The sequence below is a fragment of the Eptatretus burgeri genome, chromosome 12 (assembly GCF_056783735.1).
Source record: "Eptatretus burgeri isolate ZD-2024b chromosome 12, Ebu_testis_v1, whole genome shotgun sequence".
NCBI classification, from domain to species: Eukaryota; Metazoa; Chordata; class Myxini; order Myxiniformes; family Myxinidae; genus Eptatretus; species Eptatretus burgeri.
The window spans coordinates 65400314-65415369 of NC_140972.1; the positions used below are offsets into that span (position 1 = coordinate 65400314).

The following is a 15056-nucleotide window of genomic DNA, read 5'->3' on the forward strand; positions in this document are numbered from 1 at the left end:
GTTCACATTACTATTTAAAGATTATTCCATTTAATGTATTGTAAATTCGTAAATACATTATTTATTTCGTAAATGCACTCTATTTGGTAAATACGTAAATACACTATGATGGGTCTCGCTATTGGCTTAATCAAGGCACGTGACAAAATATCGGATGTTGTTGTTGTTTTTTTGGGGGGGTTTTTTTCGCCGACAAAACCTTTAGGACGCTGCTCTTGGACACATTTGTCCTTGTTTATAATTATTCTTGTATATCAATATACTGACCATAACTAGAAACAATTAGAATGCAGAAAAACATATTTACATATTAAAATATCAATCTTTACAATTTTCTCATTTTCCCCGAAGCCGGGTGGCGCCATATTGAATTTCCATGATTCCAGGACTTCCCCCCCCCCCCCCCCGGAGGATCCCTTAGGACTTTTTTTTTCTATCGCTGAGGACATATCCAGGAATCAAAATTTGTTGAGTTTGCTTTTGTTGCAATTTGTGGAAGGTTGACCAAATATTTCTGCTAAAATGCCTGTACTATTACTTTGGAATTGAACTCACCTGTGGTGAGTTGCAGGTGCCTGCAATATAGAAATCACTCATTCAACCAGTTTGAATCGAGAAAAGGAGTCATTTTGCTGTTTTGTGTCACTGTATGTTCCACAATGAGCATGGAGAAAAGAAAGAAAACAAGAGAAATGTCTGAGGAGGTCAGCCACAACATTGTAGCCAAGAATGGACAATCTCAAGGCTACAATCCATCTCTAGAGATCTTGATGTTCCTGTGTCCACCGTACGGAATGTTATCAAGAAGTTTAAGCCCCATGGCACTGCAGCAACTTTCCTGGATGTGGCCGCAAGAGAAAACTTGATCAAAGATTGCAGAGGAATGTTTGGCAGTTGAATGAGGTTCTTTCTCCACCATCCGAACAGATTCAAGCTAACCTTCGGACACAAGGTACGACAGTTCCAACTCGCACCATCCGGCGCTAACTAAATGAAAGGGGGTTCTATGATCGGAGACCCAGGATGACTCCACTGCTGAGAGAGAGAGAGACATCAGAGAGCCTGATGGGAGTTTGCCAAAACACACCTGAACAAGTGAAAATCCTTCTGGGAGAATGTCCTGTGGACAGATGAGACCAAATTAGAGTTTTTTGGTGAAGATCATCTCTATGTTAACAGAAAACAAAATGAAGCCTTCAAAGAAAAGAATACCTTCCCTTCAGTCAAACATGGAGGAGGTTCAGTGATGTTTTCGGGTTACTGTGCTGCCTCGAGCACTACGTGCCTTGAATGTGTGCATGGCATCATGAAATCAGGAGATTACCAAGGCATTTTGGATCACAATGTTCATCCATCCCAGTGTCGAAAGCTAGATCTCTGTCGAAGATCATGGGTCTTGCAACAGGACAATGACCCCAAACACACTTCAAAAAGCACACAGGAATGGTTCAAGACAAAATGCTGGACTGTTCTGAAGTGGCTAGCAATGAGTCCAGATCTAAATTCCATTGAACACCTGTGGGGAGATCTGGAAACTGCAGTTGGGAGAAGGCACCCTTCAAATCTGGGAGAAGTGGAGCAGTTTTCATAAGCAGAGTGGGCCAACCTGCCAGTAGAGAGGTGTCGGAAGCTCATTCCTGGCTATAGGAAGTGCTTGACTGCAGTTGTTTTGTCCAAAGGCTGTGCGACCAAAGATTAAGTCTCAAGTGTCAATCATTTTGTCAATGCCATTTCTTTTTATTTTCTGACTTACAAGGATATATTAAGTTTTCAATCAAAAACAAACATTCTGTAATATTTACAGTGAAATAAACAATTATGGAGACCAAATACTTTTGTCAATTTCAACTTATTTTTAAATAAAATTGTGAGTTATTTTTAAAAAGTGCAAGGGTGCCAATATTTTTGACCACGACTTAACTTCCATTTTTGTGGGGATCGATCAGTGGAGGTAGCATGCGATATCAGCATCCCCATTCAAACTCCACCGATTCAGGTGACAGAGGCTTACACTGTTTTTGAGTTCCCAAAGTTTTTCTTTTCTGTTTTTTCTTTTTTTGCTCCAAATCGTTATCTTCTAAAATGCATGGTTAGATCATTCGGGCTTCAACCCCACTAACCCACATGCTTAATGCACCTATTGACTGTGAAAATTGACTCAAGTTTGCTGTTGGTAATGCAAGTATTTGCATCGTTTTTGCTTGGTTTGCTTGCTTGTTTTGTGGGGGATGGTGACAGGGGTTCATTATGAGAGCTTTTTGGGATTATGGGCACATTTGTCCTTTTGCTGCTGTGTAATGTGGGTACACGTTCAGTGGAAAAGTTACGTGTCGTTAGGCTTGAAGCGTGGTAGTTTATTGCTCGTGAGTGATTTTCAGGAGGTGTGATATTTCGAAGTGTAATGTGTTTATTGAATTTTTAAAGTTTAATTTATTTCATGGGATTAAACATGTTTATGTTAAACAATTTTTGTTTTCCTCCCATGGATCCCCCACCTTTTCCAACCACAGACTAAATGAAAGGCAACTCAGTGATGTGGAGTTGCATGCTCTGGAGTGTGAACGTGCAGACCACAGCCTGTTCACTCAGGAGCTGCTGCTGGCTTCTTTGCTCGCTGGAGCGGACGAGAGGGAAGCGGCCGATAGGGGCGGAACTCTGCACACGCTGCTTGCTTCCGGCATAGCCCTGTCCGACGAGTTGGCGGGGACGCTTCCACTGCCGCCAATCGTGGTAGCCTTGGACGAGCTGACCCTAAGCGAGTGCCCAGTGCAGGATGCACAGCCCCGTCCTCCTCTTTGATAGCGGCCACTCCCTGGGCTGTGGTTGCCTGCTGCCCTGCTGTATGTGTCAGTGACACACCATGGTTGAGTTTATCTCTGATCTCTTAAACAAGGTTCACTAGTATGTTAACAAAGCTCCTTTGTGTGCCATTCACTCCTGCTGTTTTGGAAACGTTTTCTAAAAAAAGAAAGAAAGAAAAAAAAGAATTCCTCCCGTCTCTTCTCAAAGCACTTTTTTCTTTTTTTGTAAAATAATTACTCATCAGGAAAATGATCGGTGGTGTAATTGAATTTATTCTTGTTAATTTATTTTTCTCGCAACTTAACTTCTCCATAACCAAATCCTGGCTTCATTTTGTCTTTTACTTGTGGGGGGGGGGGGGGCGCCGGGCGCCGAACATTTTGATTGGCCTGCAAGATTAATTCTGACGTCCAAACGATACAATTTGCATGATTTTAAAGCTTTGTGTTTAAAAACGTTTTACTAACAAGTTTGGAAACCAAAATTTGTTAGGAGCAACTCGTTTGATTTGCAAAACCAAAGAAAAAAAACAAACAAACTACATAACCCTGATGCATTGTTAGCTACTAGTGAACCAACATCCGATCCGATACGGTCCTGCCTCGCTCACCCCCCATTGCTAAGTCCACCCTGGAAATCGGCTGCATTTGAGTATCGTTTTCTTCGATCCAGTACATCTCCTTTTTTTTTCATTTTTTAATTTTATTATGAGCGGCACGTATAACATGTAAATAGCTGTAATGGAAGGAATTGTCTTTTAATTTTCTGTGAACACAAGTGGCTATGTTGGCAGTACACAGCAAAGACTAAACAGTTTTCATTGTTTGAAAAAAACAAAAACAACAAAAAAACAAAACCAAACTGATTTCTGGAAAACTATGCCTATTCCGCTGCTGTGTGTATGAATGCTAATGAATAAAACATGCTTGAATGGTTTACCTTAACATCTGCATGGGAGTTTTCATGTGTTTATGTTTCTGGAGGAAAAAAGAAAACTGCTAAAGGACATCCATGAAGATTGAGGCCTGCTGAAAATAGCAATTGTTTTTTGGGTCAAGTTCTCTCTTCCAACAGCAACATTTCTTCCTTAAAAAAAAAAAAAAGTTGTCAGTCAGAAGAAAACAACATGCTGAATATTTACATGCTGTGGCAGATGCAATAAATGTTGAGAAGTAATAATTTATTGGAAAATGAAAAGCTTAATTCTTTGATGGGGAGCACATTGCAGCAATCGTCGACAATCGTACCCTGCGACACTCAAATGGCATACAAGCTGGCTCCTGTCATTAGACTGGTATTATGGAACTCGATGGCCAATCAAATATGCAGCAAAGCCAAATCTTTACCATCAGAAACCGATTGAACAGCTGTAGAGCAATATCAGAAATGGTTTGAACTGTTGAAATATTCCACTTAAAGCATGTTGAGCGCACATGGTATTAATAAGGATCCCGAGAGGTTTTTCTCCGTCCTTGATATAGTCTTTACTCCATCGCTGAAAAGCTTAATTCCATAATTATTTAAAAAGAAAAATTATTATTTATAAACTTTTACATCTTAAATAGTTCCTTCATGGTTCGACTGCCTTTTATCCCCTTGGAAGGTAAGTGGACATTTCCCGGATCGACAAGAATCGTGCCAAGACCAACCTTCAATGCAAAAGACCTGTCAGGCTGCTTCGAATTGTAAGCAAGGTTGTGCAAATAAAAAAATGCTGCGAACTTCATCTTTAGATATATCATCCTCCTCTTTCTTCCTTCAACTTTGAACATGCTGCTTCTCTCAACTATAAATGCAGGCCCTGAACCAGTAAAAGGAAGTCAGGGTGATATATTGTGATTTTTACCCCACACACGTGAAACAAACAGCGGGGTTAAGCAATTGGGTCACTCTGTCCATTTGCGGAACAACTTGATTTCAATTGAATGTTGTATTTTGAACACGAATCGTAAAACTAACCTGCTGTTTAGCAATACCTTGGCTCTGAATTTGTTACGATCATACATGCGCAAAGAGGAGTGAGAAAAATTTTGATTCTGTCTGCCTGCCTGGAAATCAAAAAAAAATTGAAAATCATTTCAAACAGGAAACTTACTAAAGAACTAATGTAATATGTTAAATAAGGTGGTGTAAAAGACTGCATCACCAGCAGTAAACTTCTGAAATATAAATTATACAACCTTGAAAATCTTTATTTTCTTTCAATCGAATTGTGTACAGTGGCCTGCAAAAGTATTGACCCCCTCCAAAGTTTTCACATTTTGTTGCCACCTAAAGCTTATTTCATGATACTTTCAAATCAAATTTAATATATAGTCTTCACTAACTACTCCAAAGTTATAAAACTAAATGGTGTGCATAAAATGTGAATAAGTTTGATTAACAGAGAAAATCAGATGATTGGAATAGGTTTTCTAACCCTTTGCTTTATTTGCCCGAAATCACTTTCGGAGCAAATTAATTATTTGTTTGAAAGGTTACAAAACAAGTGTAATAGATTTCACCTGTAATGTATGTAATCAGTGGTTTCACTTAAAAATTAAACTCCCTCACTTATCAACAGAGTTTTCAGGTGCAACTCACTTGATCATCCAACAAGGTAAACATGAAGACCAAGGAGCTTTCCAAAGAAGTCACATAAAGTGATGGAGAAGCACCGTTCAGGAGATGGTTATAAGAAGATTTCAGTCACTCATTATTCATTTAAATAATAATTAATCATTCCTTTCACGCCGTGAGGTGCATTGGGCTGTGGAGGCAGTTTCATTGGCAAAGGAGTACAATCCTGGAGGGGTTGCCACTCCGATGCAGGTTACTTGAATGGCTTATTACCCCAGTAAGCTCGTACTCATTTTACTAACCTCAGAAGGATGACAGAGTTTGAAACCTGTAGGGTCCAGCGATGTATCGATATACAGTTGTGGCCAAAAATATTGGCACCCTTGCAATTTTTTCAAATAACTCACAATTTTCTCTAAAAATAAGCTGAAATTGACAAAGTGTTTGGTCTCCACAATTCTTTATTTCACTGGTAATATTACAGAACCTTTGTATTTGATTCACAACTTAATATATCCTTTTAAATCAGAAAATAAATGTGATTGACACCCGAGACTTAATCTTTGGTCGCACAGCCTTTGGACAAAATAACTACAGTCAAGCACTTCGTATAGCCATGAATGAGCTTCCTACACCTCTCTACTGGTAGTTTGGCCCACTCTTCTTGTGCAAACTGTTCTCGTTCTCCCAGATTTGAAGGGTGCCTTCTCCCAACTGCTGTTTTCAGATCTCCCCACAGGTGTACGATGGGATTTAGATCTGGACTCATTGCTAGCCACTTCATTACAGTTCAGCGTTTTGGGTTGAACCATTCCTGGGTGCTTTTTGAAGTGTGGGATCATTGTCCTGCTGCAAGACCCATGACCTTCGACGGAGACCTAGCTTTTGACACTGGTTTGAACATTGCGCTACAAAATGCCTTGGTAATCTGATTTAATGATGCCATGCGCACATTCAAGGCACCCAGTGCTCGAGGCCGCACAGCAACCCTAAAACATCACAACCTCCTCCATGTTTGACTGTAGGGAAGGTGTTCTTTTCTTTGAAAGTTTCATTTTGTTTTCTGTAAATATAGAGATCATGTGCTTCACCAAAAAGCTCTAATTTAATAAAGCTCTAAAAAGCTCAAGTGTGTTTTGTCAAACGCCAGTCAGCCTTTCTTACATCTCTCAGCAGTGTGGTCCTCTTGGGTCTCCCACCATAGAACTCACTTTCATCAAGTTGAAACTGTCGTACCTTGTGTCTGAAGGTCAGCTTGAATCTGGCAGTTGATTGAGGTATTTTCTCCACCAGTCGAACAATCCTTCGCTGCAATCTTTGATCAAGTTTTCTATTGCGGCCACGTCCAGGAAGGATGGCCACAGTGCCACGGGGCTTAAACTTCCTGATAACATTGCATATGGTGGACACAGGAACATCAAGTTCTCTGGAGATGGATTTGTAGCCTTGAGATTGTCCATGCTTGGCTGCAAGCCAATCTTGTGTCTGACCTCCTCAGACAATTCCCTGGTTTTCCTTCTTTTGTCCATGCTCATGGTGGGCCACACAGTGACACAAAACAGCAAAATGACTCCTTTCCTCTATTCAAGCTGGTGTAATGAGTGATTTTTATATTGCAGGCACCTGCAACTCACCATAGGTGAGTTCAATTCCAAAGTAATAGAGAATCACCTACTTGAAATGTAATTATTTCTATCAACTTCTAAAAGGTGCCAATAATATTGTCCATGCTATTTTAGGATTTCTGTGTGGAATAAGCTGAGATTTAGTAATTTTTTTCAGCTTTTTTTTGTTTTGTTCCACTTAAAACCAAAGCGATACAAATGTGGATACCAACAGATTTGTTAATTGAAACAATTTCTGGAAGAAATGGAGCATTGTTTTGAAAAAAAGTGCAAGGATGCTAATATTTTTGGCCATGACGGTACCAGTACAATTTTTCATATCGATGTTCTGGTGTCTGGAAAAAAAAATCGGGATTATAAAAATAAACTGCTACATCACCAACAAATGTTAGAAAGGTGCTCACAATCTTTAAATACAATTCATCATTTACAAGCTTTGCACTCGGTCTCAGCTACTCCTGGAACAGTGAAACGTATGACGTCAAGACGTGCCAAGAAGGAAGTACAGTTGGTTTTAACTTCTAACCCTCAGCATCCGAACTCCATATAAGCAGTCTCATTTTTATTTGCCCTCGTGGGCAAATGTGCCCATAAAAAATTACTGTTTTTAAAGTAATTACCAATTGCTTTAAAAGGAGCACCGAAGGTGAAGGCGGTTATGTTTTCACCCCTTTCTGTCTGTCTGTTTTTGTGCACGATATCTCAACAAGTCGCGGATGGATTTGGATGAAATTTGGCGAACAGGATCGGTGTATGACAAGGAAGAATTGATTCGATTTTGGTGAAGATTGGGATCCAGATCCGATAATTATTTTTTAGTAATTCTTCACCAATGAGAGATTGGGCTAAACCGACATATAGCACGATATCTCAACAAGTTGTGGGTGGATTTGGATGAAATTTGTTGGACCAGATCGGTGTGTGACAAGGAAGAATTGATTCGATTTTGGTGAAGATCCAGATCCGAGAATTATTTCATTTTATTAAGTGATTCTTCATTCTTGAGAGATCGGGTTAAACCGATATATAGCACGATATCTCAAAAATGTATTGGGTCCGATATGTTCCTGTGCATGAGGCATTGCGTGGCGGAGGTATGGACTCCACCCAGTGCCCTTCTAGTTACCCTCGCCAAAGGAGAGGGGATTGCTTTTGGGTCCTTTTGTCTGTCTGTTTGCCCGCATAGAAGTTTCATGCTTTTCTTTGCAACCTCTTGTCGGATTGAGACAAAATTTTCACCATTGATGTGACTACTCGTGTGGAATGTTTTAATCAATTGTGATGTCATAGGTGGCGTGGTGTGGCAGCCATGTTGTAAATACCTTAGATCTATGTCTCTGAAACCACACCAAGGAAAAAATTGAAACTTGACACATAGCAAGTACTCCTCATGGGGAATGTAACTTTTTATGACGTCATTGCATGTGAAGAACGCGACATCCGATCAGTATGAAAATTTTTGTGGGTTATTTTGAGATAAAATGGTCCACAGAAAAAAAATTTATGTTATCGGTCACCTGATGGGGGCAGCTGTATTGTTTAAAAAAAAAAAAAAAACCTTCAAAATTCTTCTCAAGTGGTTGAACACATTGAGGCAAAACTTTGCATGTATGACTGCCTGTCCATGAGGAATAAAAGGTTCACACATATTATGTCATTGGTCGCATGGTTTGGCAGCCATATTGGATTTACCCTAAAACATGTAAAAAATCTTCTCCAGAACAGCTGGACAAATTGAGGGGAAACTTCACACAAGTGTTCCCCAAGCCATGGGTCTATCTACTATACTAAAAAAAATAGGATATGTTTGTATGTACCGGGGAAACCGGGATGGCGATGCTGTAGGATGTTTGTAGGAAACCGGGATGGCGATGCTGATAGCAATGGTTACCGACCTGTCACCTGTGCCGATGACCAGAACTGATATCGCTTGAAAACAAAATCATTTTTAATACAAGTTGAAGTTGGAAGGAAAATAACTGTCGTCATGTTGGGAACAAAAAGCCCATGTGAGAATACGTTGAAAAATTACAATGCGTCAATGATGTCGACGTCATACATGAATATGTCATGGACCGTCGGGCCGTCGGACCATTACATCTTTTTGGAACCTGCAGAAACAAGTTCGAATTGCGAACATACCCCGTGGGAGTCCATTCGTACACCTCTCAGGTGAGCGAGAGCACTGACGACGGATGGCTTTTAAATTTGGGAACATTTTCACCGCATCAGGAAAAGAAAGCAGAACAGCTCAGAAGAGCGAGGCTCGTTTCATGTCATCTTGAGATTCCCAACGCATTTAATTACTTTTTTCATAACAATTTTAAGAGAAAGGGCTGGAATCGCTCTTTGGGCTCAGTTAATGCCTGTGCGTGCGTGTGTCCAGTGGCTGTCAGTTTTCATCGAGTTCTGTTCACCAATAATGGAGAAATGGACGTTAAGATGAACTGGACACAAGAAAAGAGAGAACGAGAGCGGTGCTTAGACCCCTTGGGGTTGAACGTTGACCTTTTCATTTTAAACCAATCAACTTAACCATGAAACCAAAACCAAACTTCTTCCCAATCCGCTTTGATTTCGGTGAAATCCGTCATTAAGAAATCGAAGACGTAAAATAGTGTTACGTCTGGGGTGGGGGTATGCATTCAAAGGGTAATTAGGATGTTTAATTAGGTTTGCCACACTGTTCGAGTTATACCAGGATGTCGATGTAATGAGGTAGGGATTTAGTGGTGATAAATTGTCTCATAAATGTCCCTTTGTTAAAGGGGGAAATGATATTGTTGCGAATTCGTGCCCGCCGGCGTGCGAACGGGCCACGTGACTCGAATCGCGGCACGTCGCCCACCGGACGGACAATTCTGTCGTGACCCTCTCGGACTAACGCCGGGAGCTAGTCACGGATGGGCCTTTCGGCCTCACCACGATCTTGCCAATCGGCCACCCGCGTGGGATAGGGTTGTTCGCCAAACTCGACCTACCTAAGTACCCACGCGGATGGTAAACCGGGCGATCGCGCCTCGCCGCAGGTCGACTCCGGACACGGGCCGCTTAAGCGATCCGTTCCGTGCTATCGGGATAACCGAGCGGTGTTATCGTCGGCCTCGATGGTTCCGATTAATTAATTATCGGGCGTATCAAGCCCACGACGAACCCGTTACGTGAAGCAAGATGGAGATTCAATTAAAGAAAAGACGAAGCGAAACGGGAAAACAGTTCAACATAATGCACATTTATTCCGCGGCACACGGAGAGCACACATATACAATTAAACAGAATGCACATATATCAAATGCTACAAAAGAAACAATGACGCAGAGATACTACCGACTAAGACCGACACACGGCAACACTGAAACAGTTTTACTTCACCAGACTGGCGCCAACACACATTTACTCAAAAGCAAAGGAAACAAGCCACCGTCATAGGCAAGGGGGCAGACGGGCCCGTAGGCCAATGTGTGCGCGGGACCTGAAGGAGCGGTCAGGCCCGCGAGACCGGGGGGGTCCTACCCGCGTCCTCGTGTTGAGCCGCAAATGTGGCTGCGCGGCGGTGCCCCGACTTCATGCTCCTTCACGGGTTTCGTTGGCACCGCTTGGAGTGGCGTGGGAACGGGGCCCCCTTTCTGCACTATCTCAGCGCAGGGGAAAGGGGGGGGGGAATTGTTGATGCCCTGGGGGAAGGAGAATGGTTGGCTGGCTTGGGTCCCACGACGAGCGATCCCACCGCGACCTCGTCGCCGACCGCCGTCTTCCCTGCCTCGGACCCGAGCTCCTTGGACTCTTCCCCCAATTCTCCTCAGCCGACTGCAGAAAACCACCTTGACGCCTTCGCCTCCCGACTCCACTCCGCTCCGCTCTCCAACCCGACTTGACTGCATCCGTCTCCTGACTCCACTCTCTGCCACCAAAACTGACTCTCCGCGCAACAACTCTTTTCATTCGCCTCACGCTCGCCGTTTTATAGGCCGGCAGGAGAAAACAATATGCAAATTTCCGGATCAGGATCTCCTCGAGGGCAGGGCCACGCTCGCCGATTGGATGGAGGAAAAGGGGCGTGAATCTCCCCTGATCCTAGAATTTGCATATCTCGATTCCACACAGACGCGCCTGGAGGCGGGGCCAAGCCGCCCCGCGCTTCCTAATTGGATGGATCAGAAGTGGGCGTGTAGCATTCCTGATCCGAATTCTCCTCGGAAAGGCCGCAATTTGCACTCGCGGCTCGGCGCGTATCTTGTACGAGCCCAGGACAGCCCGACGATCGGTGCTCACAGGTGGTGCGGGAATGGCCGTAGAAGGAGGGAGGTGAAGGTGGTGGAGGGTTTCTGGCGGTGGCCGATGGCCATGGTGCCGTTTGGAATGCTGATGATGCGATGTTTGCGGGAGTGAGTTGTGAAGGTAAAGGTCGTGGCTGTTGGCGTTGTTGTTGTTGTCTGACAGTTGGAGCGTGGTTGGTTCAAAATAAAGATAGAACAGAAAAACGGCTATCTCAAAGCGTCGCAGCCCGAATGAATCACATTAATTCCCTCTAAACAACGGGTTTGGGGCTAACTACACATGTACTTACAAAGATATCTCACCTACGGGACCTGAATGGTGGTTTGCGAATTTCCACAACCGTAACAATATTTGTCACGCAATTACATCGGGACACGGGTTGGGGTAAGTGTTGATGCTTATTTCCTGTCGGCTTGTCGTGACGTAACAGAACGGTGCTGCGGATGGCTCCGCCCCCTTGATGACCATTAGTGGAGAAACAAAGCGGGGCCAACCAATGCTGTGGAAATTACAAGGACTCGAACATGAAGCGATCTGATAACCACAAAAAGATTTTAAAAAATTCTGTCTCTGTCTCTGTCTCTGTCTCTGTCTCTGTCTCTGTCTCTGTCTCTGTCTCTCTGTCTCTGTCTCTGTCTCTGTCTCTGTCTCTCTGTCTGTCTCTGTCTCTCTCTCTGTCTGTGTCTCTGTCTCTGTCTCTGTCTCTGTCTCTCTCTCTCTCTCTCTCTCGTCCCGTTTGCTCCAGGGAGATCAAAACCACCACCCTTGGGTTATAAAAATAAACCTCCTCCATCGTTTCGGCTCATCTTACGCTGGCGGGACTGTTCAAGCCCCATGAAGGTCACAATACCATCCAGACTACCCAGCTCAGGTCACCCATTTAAACTCAGCAGCAAGGAACTGGATGTTACTGTAAACTGGATGTTCAGGATGTTACTGTAAACCCAGGAATGACTGAAGGATCTGCAAGGCCCTTTGTCCAAGATGGCGTCAGTGTTCATCAATCAACAATATCCTATTTCATTCACAAAGCTGACTTCCATGGACAGGTGGCAAGAAATAATTCATTACTGAACAAGAAAAAGAGCAATCAGACATTGTCGACCCTCATCAGGACTTGCTTTGTGTGGTGTTTGTGTTTTATTTTGTGTACTGGTCTTCTTCTTCTTCTTTCAGCTGCTCCCGTTAGGGGTCGCCACAGCAGATCATCCGTATGATCCGCATAGTGATTTGGCACATGTTTTACGCCGGATGCCCTTCCTGACGCAACCCTGGTCGCCTCCTATGACACAGGGATATGGTACACCTATTTTAACCGGGGTATACACCGGCCCAGTACACTGGTACTCACTTCGCCGACCTCAGAAGGATGACAGGCTGAGTCAACCCCCTGGTGTATTAATTCAGTGGCCCAACGGGGCTTGAACTCAGGACCTTTTGAATCCCAAGCTGCTGCCCTAACCACTGCGCCAACACACCAGGCTTGTTTGTGTACTGGTGTGTTATGAAATTAATGAGACATAACTAAAACTTCCACTTTATAACTGCTGTCAGTGATGACTGGGTACCAAGATGTCCCGCTTTGATTGGACACCTCACATGTGACGTTTTTAAAAATTATTATTCAATTGAATTTCGAATGATACTAAAATTCAATTCAATTCAAATCAAATGGAAGACCAAATAGGTACAGTCCTACATTGGAGCAATCAGAATTAACCCGAACAAGCAAAAAGCAAAGATGAAGTCATCAGGAGGAACCTGGATAAGATTTACATTTCAGCTGCAACTCCTCCACTCTCAAACCCATCCAGGCACAGCCAAGTGAGCGTTTTTCAAAAAAACAACAAAAAACCCACATCAAAGAAATTAAATAATTTTGGTTGCGAGACCATGTGGCTGATCAAGTTGAAATTTAAAACATGTGTTCCCCATCACCACTTAATGACAATTGTGAAATTTCACATCGATTGATTAAGCGATTCTGGAGAAAACCTTATTGAATATCTTCTTAAGTCCAATATGACTGCCAAACCATGTGACCTATCAATTATTCCTTAACAACCTTGTACACACATGCCTTGGGGAACAGTTATGTGAAGTTTCTCCTGGATCTGGCTGACTCTTCTGGAGAGGAAAATTTTTATGTTTCAGAATAAATCCAATATGGCTGCTAAACCATGTGACCTATGATGTCATATGTGTGAAGCTTTTGCTTCTCATGGATAGGTCGTCATACTTCTAAAGTTTTGCCATGATCTATTCAGCCATTTCAGAGAAGAAGCTTTTTGAAGGTTAAAAAACTACAATATGGCTGCCAAATCACGTGACCAATGACATCAGCAAATATATTTTTGTGGACCATTTTATCCCAACATGACCCTGAAAATTTTTCATGCTGATTGAATGTAGCATTCTACATATGCAATTATGACGTCATAAGAAAGGCACCCATGACGTCATTTTAAAAAATCACACACAAACACCATGAGGAGTACGTGCGATGTGCCAAATTTCAATTTTTTCTTTGGTGCGGTTTCAGAGATACAGAGGTCCAAAGTTTTTCCCCTTTTCCAACATCCAATGTATCTCAACTCCGGACTTCCGGTTCCGGTTTTGAGCGGCAAGAGGTCTCCTTCGGGGCTCCCTGCTGATGTTCTCAAAGTTAAGTTCCGGTTGTTATTTGTCCCGTTTTAACTGTTTAATTTTCTCACCTACATGTTAATGTGTGTTCCTGGTTCGGTTTTGTTTCAAAAATCGTGCTATTTTGTGAGTATTTATGTCGACGTTCTTACTTGGTGTTTGAGGCCTAGTCTTAGGCTTGAGGCCTACCGGTTCCACTCGGTGTTCGATCGTTTTTTTTTTTTGTTGTTGTTTGTTTTTTCTCCCCATTACCTTCAATTTCTATCCTCCCCATTACCTTCAATTTTCATCCTCCCCACTTTCCAAACATCCCCCATTCTCCCAACTAATCTCTTTCTTATCTCAAAAAAAAAAAAATAAAATACCCAACAACAACAACAACAACAACACGCTCACCTTCTCCCGATTCTGCTACTTCTTCTTCCTCTTAACTTCCTCCTCGTCTTCCTCGATTTCTTTTTTTTTTTTACACTTCCATGACCCAATCTGTTGAACTCTCTCATACATTAATATTAACAACAAAAACGATCTCATAATGCTTCATCTTCCTCTCTCACACATGTGGTACTCTTTACTGTTTCACAATGCACTACTCTTCTGCTATTTTAACAGACTGCTCTCATTTCGACCTCTCCTTCATTCCTTGCCTAAAAAATCCAACTATTACAGCGCTTCTTCTCTCCATGCTCTGAATTCGCCTTCATTGCATCCATCAAGAATTGTGTTAAATCGCATCTCTGACCTAAAACTTTTAAAAACCACAGTTTGCCATGGATGCTTGCTTTCCATCAACCATTCTTTTTTTCCAACTTCAGTGCCAACTCACCCCCCTCACCCCTCACTCTCACTCTCAAAGCAACCATCACTCTTCTCCCTCCAAGCCTCCCTCTCACCTCTTTCAAAAATTCCCCCCTCACCTTTCTCCAACCTTTCATCCCCCTCACTCTTCCTTCTCTAAGTTGCCCCCCTCTCATCCAACAACCTGCCTCCCTCCACTGCCCTCTCACCTCCATCTCTTCACTCCACCTCCTCAAATCCTCAACTGCCATCTTCCTTGTCTCTTGTCCCCCCCCTCTCTCCCAGCACCACAGAGCCTTTTCTCCTCCTCATTCGGCCCCCTCCCCTCGCTATTCTGCAATACCCCACACT

At 42.8% G+C, this 15056-nt stretch overlaps 1 protein-coding gene across 1 annotated transcript in view; it reads left to right on the forward strand.

Annotated features, from left to right (window-relative positions):
- The window catches only part of KCMF1 (potassium channel modulatory factor 1), a 197045-nt gene extending 193299 nt beyond the window's left edge, over positions 1-3746 (forward strand). Inside the window, exon 7 of the mRNA XM_085848287.1 lies at positions 2511-3746. Within this exon, the coding sequence (XP_085704413.1) occupies positions 2511-2799 (289 nt within the window). The 3' untranslated portion in view covers positions 2800-3746. The remainder of the gene's footprint in view (positions 1-2510) is intronic.
- The last annotated feature ends 11310 nt before the right edge of the window (positions 3747-15056 follow it).